We start from the raw sequence: 14246 nt of genomic DNA on the forward strand, positions 1-14246 counted from the left end.
CCCAGTCTAAACTTCGGTAATGATTTGAGTTCCCAGAACAACTTTTTTCCTGCATCAGTGCCAAAGGGGCTCCTGCTGAGCTACAGATTTCATAAGTAATTGACATTTTAAAGTTGATTTCTCAGTGATTACTTCCCTCAGAAACAGGCAGTTTCAATACTAATGTAAGAAAAGGTCACAGGCACTTTGAGATGGTCAGCCTCTGGAAAAGTAAAACCCAGCACCTTCATGGGAGAATACACAAGACTCTAAATTTTACTATGACGCCTTTTTGCGCGATTCCAGGTTTTGTTATGCTCCTACACCCTTAGAAATTCGAGTGGAAAAAGTGAGAAAAGGGGGAAATTTCTGCCCCAAATATTTCGCAGCAAGCAAATCTCTATTGGGAGTGAAGCATAAAAAGCACATCCAAAGCACTTCTGAACTTGGACTAGACATGTCCCTCCGCTTTTCAGCGCAGTTCTTGGACTGAAGGAACTGCTGTGCAGTACCCACAGCACCAGCGTGGCCCAGACGTGCCATCATGTATCCGTGACACCACCTGGGACCACAGTGGTTACTGAAGAACTAGTAGGTATTTGAACAAAGCAGATTGAATTTGTGGCCACACCAGGCTGGTTTGGTGGAGGGAAGTGAAAAGCTGGATTTTCTGCACTGCTGAACCACAGCTGTGGCTGAACACAACGCCAAGCTGAAGTCTCAGAGAGACCACCCATCATAGCAACTTCTAGGAGTAAGCAGGTATCCATGGGCTGAAGAACCTTCCCTATTTGGAACAACAAATCCCAGCTGCAAAAGGAGCGGTGATGCACACCGCACACCTTCACTCACCTCTTTCAGCTCCTGTGCAACAGAATTAAGGCGTTCGTTTTCAGACTGAGTGTTGGCAAGGATGTTTCTGAGCTGCTTCAGTTCTGTCTGCAATTCCATAACCTTCTTCATGTAGTACTCTTCCTTGGTAGCCGATTCCTGAATCAAGGTCTCCTCTCTGCTCTCCCCATCTGCTGCTACCTTCTTGTGGTTTGTATGGGCCTGCCCAAAGGCCTAGAACAGTCAGAAACAAATCTTACATTAGTCAACTCAGAACGATGCATGAACACCTCTGTTGTAAACAGCTGACAGGATTCACCTTTGTATTTTTTTGAAGCAAAACAACGTAACTGATTCCAACACTCTCCTCTCTGGGGAGCAGACCTTCAAATGCTATCAAGTGACCAACAAAGGGTTCTCAAAAGAGTGTTTTGTGATGCACAGAATATCCAAGCAGAACCTCACAGAAACCCTTGTTGCAGGACACACGCACACCAGGGTATTGCCTGCTGTTAAGAGGAAGACTTTGGTTTTCAGTGAGACAGCCACAAGCTGCGCAGGCATTTCCGCACGTACGTGTCCTCTGTAGCTGGGGCAGACTCCTGCAAAACCCCAATCACTGAAGGCAGACTTAGCATTAACAGCCTGCTCCATTTCCTGGGCTGGGAGCACGCTGACTGCTCCTGATGAAGCTCTGCCCATGACACTACCCGTGGCTGCTCACTGCTGGAGATCACCACCCCCTCAACCCTGCTAACCCACTGCCGCCGTAAGCAGGCAGGGTCAGCAGGGCTGCTCCGTCACCAGGCTAAGCTAACGCGGGTCACTGCAGCTGAAGTAGGTCAGCAGACGCTCACCCAACCAGCTCTGATCCCTAGTCCTGGAGATATCATGTCTATCAGTGTGCCAGCAAGGGGACTTAGAGGCAGGTCAGAGAGATCTAACCTCTTCAGCACAGCACGCCTTTCTTTGGAGCCGACATCCTCACTTCGCACCTCCTCCTTTTTCCCACCGCTCTTTTTGAGGGTTTTCATTTTGCTTGGAAGTCTACCGGCTGATGCTCCTGGCAGCAGTTCTCCCACATGAGCAAGCAGCCCATACAGACAGCCCAGCTGCTGCATTAAAGAAACCCACCAGTGGCTTTCAGTGATAAAGCAAAGAGTTCAACGTTTTCAGTGGGTAGATTCGTAACACCGCCCGGCAGACAGACCGCAGGCAAGGAGGTTTGTGAACCTTCAGCTGCTGCACCTTGTGTGCACCACAGTTCACAACTCAAATGTGGCTGAGGCTTTGGGATGCCAGTGTCCACACAGCAGGTTTATGTAGCCAACATTAACATCAGCCATTGAGCCAGGTCAAGGACAGGTCAGCATCTCACAAAGCTCCTTGTCTAGTCATGCACTACATTGTCAATTAAGCACTTTTAGCTAGCTCTTCAGAAATGCACTGTCACCACCCAAAAAAAAGCTGCTGGGAAAAGTAGCAGATTGCAGCATTTTCTTACCTCTGCATATTAGAGCAGACACACTAAGAGGCCAGGAAACAACACGACCGAATGTGCTAGCTCTGCCTACAGCTAAGGTCTCCACATGTCAGACCCATCAGACAAAACTTCATTTCAGATAAGCAGGTCGGAGGTGTATGAGGGAAATCCCCACTCAAGAAATCCCAGCCAGGTTCAGCAAGAGATCTCAAGGGAAATGAAAAAGCCTTACATTTCAGACAGCAAGGAAAGCACCATCTGTGCAAGTCAAATGACTTCCACAAAGCAGCTTAAAAGCCTACTAGCCAAGATCTCCCTAATGTTCAAGGCATAACAAACCCATGCACGTCTCTCAAATATGCTTTCCTTCGTAAAAAGAATGAAGATCTGCCTTTTCTAGGCCTGCACTTATCACAGATCTCTGACACAGAGACAGGACCCTGGGCATCCATTTCCCAGGGAAGTGGCACTGTTTTCCTCACAGCAGGATGCCAATGCAAAGCACAGTGAGGCTGAGGATACTCAGGCCCGCTTCTGATCAGCCAGACCACAGTTCAGGCATGATTCACCTGAGGAACTTCAGCAGTGCTGCAGAGGGAGAAATTCTGGAGAACGATGACTAATTTGCTCTTAAAACTTTTGCTGCTGACTCTAAGCCTTGGGTTTCCTTAACAGCTGAAAAGAGAATCTTGTCATTTTGCAGGTGCCACTATTGATAGGGTGTACATGAAGACAGACACTGGCATAGTGGGTAAGATTGGTGGGTTTTTAATCCAATATCCTTTCTTCTACAGAGGCTAATGGCAGATGCTTTGCAGAAAGGGGCAAGGAACCCCATAATCTCCCCAGGGGTAGGGACTGCCTCAAGCCTGGAAGCAGAACACTGCTATTAACAGAGTTACATCCATTGCCCCTTGTCCTGGAGCGACCTACCCTTAGAAACAGTCCCTCCCTAGCCTTCTTTTTAGGCCCCCTTCAGGTACTGGAAGTCTGCTCTAAGGTCTCCCTGAAGCCTTCTGTTCTCCAGGCTGAACAGACCCACCTCTCCCAGTCTGTCCCCACAGGGGAGGTGCTCCAGCCCTCTGATCATCTTTGTGGCCTGTTCTGAACCCTCTCCAGCAGGTATGTCCCTCTTGTTTTGAGGGTCCCATAGCTGGATGCAGGACTCCAGGTGAGGTGTCACCAGAGCATCCATCTGCTGGCCACACTTCTGATGCAGCCCAGGTGCTGCAAGTGCCCATTGCTGGCTCATCTCCAGCTTTTTATCCACCAGCATCCGCAAGTCCTTTTCTGCAAGGCTGCTCTCAGTGTCATTGTCTCCCAGCTTGCATTGATATTGAAGATTGCACTTGACCTAGATGTAAGACCTTGCACTTGGCTTTATTGAACCTCAGGAGGTTGGCCTGAGCCCACATCTCAAACTTGTCCAGGTCACAGAATGCATCCAGCTGAAAGAGACCTCCAAGCTCATCCAGTCCAACCCTTCAGCCAGCACTGAAGGGTCAACACTAAACCATGTCCCTAAGCACCAGCTCCACACTGCTTTAACACTCCCAGGCATGGTGACTCCAGCACTGCATTGGGCAGCCTGTTCCAGTGTTTGAGAGCCTTCCAGTGAAGATACTTCCTATGCCTGGAGAAGAGGAGGCTCAGGGGAGACCTTATTGCTGTCTACAACTCCCTGAAAGGTGGTTGTAGCCAGGTGGGGGTTGGTCTCTTCTCCCAGGCACCCAGCACCAGAACAAGAGAACACAGTCTCAGGCTGTGCCAGGGGAGGTTTAGGCTGGATGTTAGAAAGAAGTTCTTCATAGAAAGAGAGATTGGCCACTGGAATGTGCTGCGCAGGGAGGTGGTGGAGTCACCATCACTGGAGGTGTTTGGAAGAGACTTGATGGGGTGCTTGGTGCCATGGGTTAGTTGATTAGATGCTGTTGGATGATAGGTTGGACTCTATGATCTCAAAGGTCTCTTCCAATCTGGTTAATTCTATTCTACTCTATTCTATTTCCTCTGGTCCGGTCTCTTGACAGCAAGAAAAGCTGTCCCCTCCTCACTCCAACCTCCCTTCAGGGAGCTGGAGAGAGCAAGGAGGTCTCCCTCAGCCTCCTCTTCTCCAGCCTGAACACCCCCAGCTCCCTCAGCCCCTCCTTGTAACCCAGGGGCTCCAGCCCCTCAATGTCCTTCCTGCAGTGAGGGCCCAGAGCTGAGCACAGCACTCGAGGTGTGGCCTCCCCAGTGCTGAGCACAGGGGGATGGTCACCTCCTGTCCCTGCTGCCCACCCTGCTTCTGACATAAGCCAGGAGGCCATTGGCTTTCTCGGCCAGTTGGGCACTGCTGGCTTATGGTCAGTGACTGTCAACCAACAGCCCAAGGTCCCTCTCCAAGCTGCAGCTTTCCAACCACATATTCCCAGGTCTGTAGCTCCTCATGGGGTTGTTGTGACCCAGGTGCAGGACCTGGCACTTGGTCTTGTTGAACTTCATCCAGTGAGCCTTGGCCCATGGGTGTGACCTGTCCACTGAATTACCAAGGTTGGAAGAGACCTCAAAGATCATCAAGTCCAACCTGTCACCCAAGACCCCATGACTAAACCATGGCACCAAGTGCCACATCCAATCCCTTCTTGAACACCTCCAGGGATGGGGACTCCAACACCTCCCTGGGCAGCACATTCATTCCAGTGGTTAACAACTCTCTCAATGAAGAACTTTCTCCTCACCTCCAGCCTAAACTTCCCCTGGCACAGCTTGAGACTGTGTCCTCTTGTTCTGATGCTGGGTGCCTGGGAGAAGAGACCAACCCCCACCTGGCTCCAACCTCCCTGCAGGGATTTGCAGACAGCAATAAGGTCTCCCCTGAGCCTCCTCTTCTCCAGGGTAAGCAACCCCAGCTCCCTCAGCCTCTCCTCACAGGGCTGTGCTCCAGACCCCTCCCCAGCCTCATTACCCTTCTCTGGACACCTTCAAGAGTCTCAATGTCCTTCTTAAACTGAGGGGCCCAGAACTGGACACAGGACTCAAGGTGTGGCCTAACCAGTGCTGAGCACAGGGCACAATGACTTCCCTGCTCCTGCTGGCCACACTGTTCCTGATGCAGGCCAGGATGCCATTGGCCTTCTTGGCCACCTGGGCACACAGCTGGCTCATGTTCAGCTGCTGTCAACCAGCACCGCCAGGTCCCTCTCTACCTGGCCACTCTCCAGCCACTCTGACCCCAGCCTGTAGCACTGCCTGGGGTTGCTGTGGCCAAAGTGCAGCACCTGGCACTTGGATTTATTAAATGTCATCATGTTGGACTCTGCCCATCTGTGCAGCCTGGCAAAGTCCCTCTGCAGAGCCCTTCTGCCCTCTAACAGATCACTCCTGCCCCCAGCTTGGTGTCATCTGCAAATTCACTGATCATGGACTCCATCCCCTCCTCCAGATCATCAATGAAGATATTGAACAGCATGGGGCCCAGCACTGATCCCTGGGGGACACCACTGGTGCCTGGCTGCCAGCTGGCTGTGGCACCACTCACCACCACTCTCTGGGCTCAGCCTCCAGCCAGTTCCTAACCCAGCTCAGAGTGCTGCTGTCCAAGCCAGGGGCTGACAGCTTGGCCAGGAGTTTGCTGTGGGGGACCGTGTCAAAGGCCTTGCTGAGGTCCAGGCAGACTACATCCACAGCCTGCCCCACATCCACCAGGCACTCACCTGGGCATGGAAGGAGATCAGGTTGGTCAGACCCTTCCTGAATCCATGCTGGCTGGGCCTGATCCCTTGGACATCCTTCAGGTGTGCAGTGATTGCCCCCAAGATGATCTGCTCCATAACCTTGCCTGGCACTGAGGTCAGGCTGACAGGTCTGGAATTCCCTGGCTCCTCCATTGAATCCTTTTTGTAGATGGGCACACTGTCAAGATTCCCTACCCTCTGGATGCCACCCTGTCCCTCTGGCATATCAACTGCACCACTCAGCTTGGTGTCATCGGCAGCCTTGCTCGGGGTGCCTCAATCCTACTCTCTATAGTACTGATAAAGACACTGAACAGCACTGGTCCCACTGTGGACCCTGAAGGACACCACTCATCACTCATTTCCATCTGAGCATCAAGCCATTGAGCACTACCCTCTGGATGGAGTCCTCTCTCATCTCCACACAGAGAAGGACAGATGCCCTGCTGAACAGGGAATACAGCACATCTTTCACTGAATGATGCTTACACTGCCAAATTTCCATACTATGCATCACTTCTGTTTCCTTAAAGTAAAACAGTTCAAGGACAAAGAAAAAGGAAGATAAAGTAAGATTCAAGTCAATAATTAGTTTTTGCCCTGCACACAGCTCCTGCTTGCTTGCAGCCCATGGAGCACATAGATTTCCAAGTCTGTGAAAACAGACATTGAGAAGAGTGTAAAACACAGTGTGAGTTTTGCTGATCCTGGGCTTTGCTCTGCATCACGCTATCTGCACACCAGCAGCACACTGAGAACCCTACCCAGAACACATGGCTGCTGCTGAGAACCAGGGTGCTCCTGCAAGCCAGCTGTGCACATCCACCAAGGGACAGCAAGGGCTAAAAAAAGACTAAAATACAGTGTGATTTTTTTTTCCCCTGATGCTTCAGAGACCTAGAAATTAATTTGTTGTTTCTAACCAAGGGTAGAGAAAGATTGACAAATACCCATACAGAAAATATCAATTAACTTCAATCAAGAAGGTTCAGAAGCATCAGAAAAAGCAAAGTGTTAGCATTTAAGCTTAATGTCATTAGCAGGAGGGCAAAGGCATCATTCAGTGCAGCTGAGACATCCAAGTCCTGGGCTCTGGAGGTAATCACTTACAGGCTTCAAACACAAATCCCAAGACAGAGGGCTACAGGCAAGCAAATGACTCTGCATCCTGCTGACAGAGGTGGCTTGTACTGCAATGTTGCTAAAAATCAGAAATGCATGCAAGCAAAACCTGGCACTTAAAGAACTTGCACTGGTTTGCAAGTGAATGTTTCAGAGGGATTTAGCTGCAGAATCCTTCAAGAAAACATTGCATGCTACAGCACCACAGCACAGAGAGCAACTGAGAAGCAGTATCAGAAGGTAACTGATGGCCAGGCAGACTTTGACCTGTGCATCAGTCGGTCACAGGTCTGGTAGAACTGAGGGTGCAGAGCTCACCTTGGATAAAGGAAAGAGCCACATTTTGTCCCCTTAATTTTCTGCCCCCAGCAATAGGCATGTGACACAGCCAGTTCAGAACTGGAGCTGACTGGGCCAGAGGGTTTGCCCGTACTGACTACAAACCCAGGATGCCAAAAGTGTCACTGCTGGCAGCTGCTCAGGTGTCTGCAGGCATACAGAAAAATTATTCTGAGCACCATGCTCAGAGCAGAGGACAGACGCTGCCTTCACTGCTGTAGTGCTGCAGGCTGGGGACAAACACCAGAGAGGCAGTCAATATCAAAACAAGACTATGCCAAAGACCACTTGCATTATCCTCAACGTTATCTCCAACATGAAAGCCAACAGCTATCCAAAAGCCTTCACAACAAGTGATTAGGATCAGGCACTCAAAGTCACACTAAGGAAATCACCTGAAATTGCTGGGAACATACCAAAGAATGGGGTCTTTGAGGAGTCATACCGTTTTTCAAGAGGGCTTGGCTACTAATAAAGTTTCACATTGCTCCTCTTTAATGCCTGACACAAACATCCCCCCTGCTGGGTAGGGCACTACTTCCAGCACCCCTGCGTTTTACTTAGTGCCTTCATAGACATGCATGACAAGCAGCACCCAGGTTACAAACCATCCAGCATCTATACACCTGCAGCTCACTTCAGATATGAGAAAAGTCTACCATTGCAGTTGTCAGGATTATATGCTTTAGAAGCCAAGACTTAATCCTTTCCACTTCAGAAAGCCTAAAACCTGTGTTCCCCAAACTGCTCTGTATTGTAGGTTGTCTTGCTATCTTGAAGGGTCAGGTTGCTTTATTCATATAAATACAGAGCTAGTAAAGTAGATGCAGTTGTAGGCTGTTAACATCAGACTCCAGCCAGCGGTGATGTTTGGTACACAAACTCTGGATAAAATCAACAGCTCACAAAATCCATAAGCCTCTTGCAGACATGTCTTGCTATTGACACTGAACTGTAAAGAGGTTTCCCTGCTTATTCCACAAACCTGGTATGGTAACAAAAAAGCAAAGAGAAACTGGGAGGGGGGAAGGAAAAAAAGAGCCAAAGAGCTCAATTTCAGTCCTTCAATTCTATCAGTTACCCGTAACTGCTAACAAATCTGAGAAAACAGAACTCTCACTGCAATGGAAAAGAAAAAGACATGCCACCTTCAAGTCAATGTTTAAGCACAAATCCTTCAGCTGAAGGAGAGTCAAAATGTTAGAAGTGTAAAGCAATTAACATTTGACATCCTGCTTGCAATGGATGTGCAATTCTGGAGTGACTACACATTTGGGTTTTCCATGAGGCACTTGATAAAAGAACTGAAGACACAAGTATTACAATAAAAATGCAAAGAACAAAGGTGGCAGATCTGATTCAGTACAGCAACTTACTTGTACTCATTCACCCCCTCCCACACTCCACAGCAGCCTTGTCATTTTTCATCAGAGAACAGCTGCTATTAAAAAAAATCTCATACCCAAGTGCCATGTAAAAAAACACCTCTGCTGTGAGCACAGGCTGAGGGAGCTGGGGGTGTTCAGCCTGGAGAAGAGGAGGCTCCAGGGGAACCTTAGAGCAGCCCTCCAGTACCTGAAGGGATCCTGCAGAATGACTTTTTACAAGTGAGTCCACTGATAGGACAAGGGGAAATGGATTGAAGTTGACAGAGAACAGGTTTAGGCTGGATCTGAGGAAGAAATTCTTTACTACAGGGCTGGCAAGACTCTGGAATGGATTGTCCAGAGAAGTTGTGGATGCCTCCTCCCTGAAGATGTTCAAGGCTAGGCTTAATGGGGCCTTGAGCAACCTGGGCTAGCTGAGAGGTTGGATTAGATGATCCCTAAGGTCTCTTCCAGCCTAAGCTGTTCTATGATACTTAAAAAAATCAAGCCAAAACAGACACAAGAGAGCAGGAGACAAGAAACGTTTGAATCAAGCTGCAAATAGGCCTGTGGTGACACTAGCCAGGGAAGGGGCTACAGGAAAAGTCTCCCATTCAGTCTTCACCTCTATCTATCTCCTGCAGCCCTGTCCTCACCATTTTGTGATTCGAGGGAGTTTAATCTGCTCTGGGCAGTGTTACCTTCAGCAGTGCTGACTGCAGCTTTTCTGACGAGTTGCATTTAAACTCAGCTGGCAATTTCAGTTTAAATATGCCTCCTGATGAAATATATTCCTCTTGTGCACTGCATTCATGTATTTTCATTTCCAGTCTTCCTGTAAAGTGGCTATTCACCTACTCTTCAGTGAACAGAGCAGTGCTCTGACTGGCAGTTTCTCTAAGTCCTAGGCTTGTATCAGAAGACCCAAGCTGCAGTGACTGACACAAACATTTTCCTGTGCTCCTATAAACACCATAATCCTCTGAGCATAATCTAATCCTGCACTGCCACTGACTCAGTCCCTTTCAGCTCCCAGCTCCTTCAGCTGATGACCAGAGCTGACAGCAGCACTGGCATGAAGGAAGGGGTAGAGAGATGAGGTGCACAAACAGGGGCCAGAAGATGCTCATCCCTCTCTCCAGCAGCAGCCAACTCAGCTGCCCTGCTGAGACTAAAGTCCTTAACACCATCAAGGCTACAGAGCTCCTTCACGTTTCTTCTAAATTACCCTGGTACCTTTACCTGGAACCTTATTTTGTCTCATGGGCCTCACTACTGTTAAAACCTCAGTAGCAGCAAAGCTGCAGCCCAAACAGAAAAAGAACATTATTGTGCCATTATCGTGCCATTATCACTTTTGAGAGACTGAAACTCAAGAGGAAAATGGAACCCCCCTAAAACAAACATTAGGGTTTTTTACCAGATGACTTCTGGGTCTCCTGTTGCATTGAATTATTCTCATGAAGGTTCCCATTTGTTCTCCTCAGAGATGGGAGTGCAACATGACCAAGAAGCCAGCTGTACAATTTCCTTGCCCCAAAACACCATCCCCAGCAGACCAGAAGTGATGCTCTGGCAATGCTGGAAAACAAGAAATCAGGAAGCAAAGGCTGGCAGCACTGTGGCCAAGCTCCTTTGCTTCCATGTGAGCTCAGGCAGCATGATCATTAGACTTCCACGAGGTTTTCACAAGGTTTCAGGGTCTGCAGGAAGAAATGCAAATACCTTACAAAGTCAGCGCTCTCCCTCACAGATCAGAGGGACATTCCACAGATGATTTAGAAGGGTTTTAATTTGGTTTTTTTTTATGGTAAAAAACCACCAGAGCCTAAATTCAGAATATATTTCTTCAGTGCACTGCTGCTGGGATGAAAAGATTTGATAACAAAAGTCTAATTTAGACTGTCAGCTCAGGTAGCTAGACACTTCAACTGCATCAGCTCGCAGTCCGGAAGGCAAAATCCAATTGTGCCTAAATCAAGAGCTAAGCAACAACTCTATCTGCTGTTACAAGAGCTAGTGGCCAGATACTGGCCATGTGAGGCACAGCTGGGAAGGGCCTGTAGTCTCCATATGTCTGAGAAAAGAGAAAAAAAAGGTGCTTAAACAGAGTGAATGGAAGCAGTGGAAATGGCTCCAAGCAGTGCAGCAGACACTGCACTTCAAATCAGCAGCACATGAGTGCTCTATTGCCATTGCTTTTGCGACTTGGTATGTGGGATCATCTTGCAGGTGTGAACCAAGAGGTCTAGAAGCTCTGAAGGGATTAACTAAAGATGAAAGTTTGGCTTCAGGTGTGGAAATTGCTGAAGCAGCTAAAAATCTGTTTGATTCCAAAGTGAAGTCATGTACAAAGCTGTTAACATGACAGCTCTTGTGTCAGGAGGTTGAGAAACAAGATCCAGCGTGAGAGGCATGGAGAACACTCGCTTCTGACACTCTCTCCTTGCCCTCCCTTACCTGCCCTTGCAGATCACAGCTCAGGTGTGACAGAGCTCCTTCTCTGCCTGCTCTCTCCCCAGCAAGGCTAACAGCCCCACCAGTGAGTTTCTCTCAGCCATTTTGATTCCTGTCCTACTGTTTGCTCATGGAGCAACAAAACTTGGACTCACCAGCGAAGAACGTGTTAGAATCAAACCCACTTTAGTAAGAGCAGGCAAATCATACAGCAGGAATTAAGCAAGTGAAGGCACAGCCTCTCCATAAAACCTTCATCCCCAAGTACAGAAGTTTAAATTGTCAATTTCATGGACTAAAACCAAAAAAAACCTAAAATTCAAGCAAAACAAAGCAATCCAACCAGACTGTATTCATTAGGGCTGTGGAGTGCTTTTGTTGTTGTTGTTTATAATAAATTTTTATAGCAAAAAAACATGGTGAAAATTGCACTGCAAACCAACCCAGTCATACTTTTCTCATGTGTGGTTTGTGGGGAGGTTTTTAATGCAGAAAGGGTAACAGCCAGGTACTTCCAGACTATAAAAGTGCTACTTTGACATTTTTTTTCCTAAAGAAAGAAACTAGAAATTTCTTTGGGTACTTGTAGCTGTGCTCATCTGGCACTGCTTCCCTCCTGATAGTCTCAGCTATTGAAATTGCTTTCTTAATTTCAACGTTTTCCTGCCAAGCCAAAACTATCCTTTTCTTTCACAAAGGCCACAACCCAGGTACAAAGTGACAACTGGTTCTGGATGTTCTTCACCCAGGGTGAAAATTCTTGGGCTGACCCTTCTTATTGTTGAGTTACATTTTAAGGTGGCTCCCTTCCTCCTCACAGTATACAGATAAAACATGCTGAGGAGGGGAAAAGGTTGCTCACTGTTGTTTAAAACACTGCTGAACAAACCAGCCACTAGTGTCACAGGGACAGAGCAACACTTCTGCTCAAGCACAAGGAGAAAAAGCAGCATCTTTTTACTTTACCCTGAGATTCTCCACACCTGCTGAAACTGGGCCTTCAGACCAGTAGGGACTACATGACCTGAAAACATGTGAAGAGTTCTCCCCACCATTCCCCGGTGGGGGATACAAAAGGCAACCCATGGAGGATCACCAGTGGGTGCAACCATCATCCTTGATGGCAAAGGCCACGCTGCAGGCCCTGCATGGCAAACAGACCAGCCTGCAAATAGGTCAGACTGTCATGCATCATTCATAGGAGCTTCCCCATGACTTGTTTTGACTCAGCTAGACACTGCTAGCCAGCAGCTCTGTGTTAGGAAGAACAAGTTCAAAACCCTGGTCACCTCTTCGTCACACTGCACCGTGCACCCCATACGCAGCCTGCAAGGGATTGCATTGGGTGTGATGCTGCCCTGAACAGAGAGCTAAGGCTTAAAATAGAGTTCAGGGAAAGGCTTTTGGATCTCATACAGAGTAAGGGATTTCAGGAGTGTGAGATGGCACATAGGAAAGAAAAATAGGACAAGTTCAAATGTTTATGCTGCAGACATTAACACTCCAGTCTACTTTCTGAGCTAAGACCTTCACAGCCAGCACACGCATTAACCTACAGAGGGTAACAGTGTTGTAAATACACAACACTAGGTAAGGAATCACACACAGGTCTTGGATTTCTGCTGCTCTCAGATGATACTGGAACAAGTGAAGTGCTTGGGAACTCATGAGAGAAACCAACACAACGAGGTTAAAGGCCTTACCCAAGGCTAAGCATCTATCAATACAAACCCAAAGCCTGCAGAGTCTCCTGACCAGGCAAATTTCCACTTCATTACTGCCTGCAAGCAAATACCTAGTTTGAGAACTAATTTCTGCTGGCACTCTTCATTGCATCACAGCATCTAGCTATCCTGCCCATGCCTGCTCAGCACAGCCCTGACAAACAGCATGGAACTTGCAGAAGAGGAGGTATCAAGGTACCTCTGAGGAATTATCAAACAGGTTTCTGCACGATTAAATCATACACTTAAACAAAAAACCAAACAAAACCCAAGAACAAAAGAACCCCAGGAGACAGACTCTTGATCTGCCATTAAGACTAGCAATATACAACATCCATGGCAATCCAAATTGGATACAAACCAGAAGAGCCCTTTCCAGAATAGCTTGATAAAGAATTTCAGGGAAAAAAAGAAAGGAAAAAACCCCACACCACCATAACAAACCAACCCCCAGCACTATTCCTTCTTACATACACTGCTTCAGTACTACCTTATTATTTGCTTTTGGAGTCTTTTTAGTCTTCCTTGTTGAAGAACAGAGAATGACTTGGAGAGTGATGCCAGAAGGATGATTTCACTTCATAAGTCAAAAGGCTGTTCAATAATGGGACATCAACTTACACAAAAGTGTGGGGACACGCTGTGAGAGTTGGGGTTGTTCAACCTGGAGAAGGTTCCAGGGAGACCTTAGAGCAGCCTTACAGTACATGAAGGGGGCTGCAGGAGAGCTGAGGAGGAACTTTTGACAAGAGCTTGTAGTGACAGGACAAGGGGCAATGGCTTTGAGATGCATTTAGACTGGCAATTAGGAAGACATTCTTTAGAATGAGGGTGGTGAGACACTGGAACATGTTGCCCAAGGAGATTGTGGATGTCTCTGGAGGTGTTCAAGGCCAGGCTGGATGAGGCCAGGTTGGAACCTGGGCTAGTGGGAGGTGTCCCTGCCTATGGCAGGGGTTTGGAACTGGATGAGCTTTATGGTCCCTTCAGACCCAAACCATTCCATGAATCTATGCACGATCACCAACACAAATCCAACCCAAGCACAGGTACAAAGATCTACACCAGCCTGGTCCATTGCAGGTGCAGAGAAAAATACACAACCTTCACCTTCTTGCCAAAACAGATGAGAATTTTCCTGTCCTCCCAGTTTCATTCCTCCCAAAGATTAAAGGAAATATGCCTCAGGAAAAACAAACAAACAAAGCACAACTTAAAAACTGAAACA

General features: G+C 47.8%; 1 protein-coding gene across 4 annotated transcripts in view; it reads right to left on the reverse strand.

The window, feature by feature from the left end:
- BICD2 (BICD cargo adaptor 2) overlaps positions 1-14246 on the reverse strand; it is a 90400-nt gene that overhangs the window by 44437 nt on the left and 31717 nt on the right. For all 4 annotated transcript variants that reach the window (XR_008462274.1, XM_054162189.1, XM_054162185.1 and 1 more), the window contains exon 2: positions 832-1044. Coding sequence is in view for 3 of the 4 variants with exons in the window: in XM_054162189.1 (XP_054018164.1) it covers positions 832-1044 (213 nt within the window). In the remaining variant the exon portion in view is untranslated. The remainder of the gene's footprint in view (positions 1-831; positions 1045-14246) is intronic.

Source organism: Dryobates pubescens, chromosome 1 (genome assembly GCF_014839835.1).
Source record: "Dryobates pubescens isolate bDryPub1 chromosome 1, bDryPub1.pri, whole genome shotgun sequence".
NCBI classification, from domain to species: Eukaryota; Metazoa; Chordata; class Aves; order Piciformes; family Picidae; genus Dryobates; species Dryobates pubescens.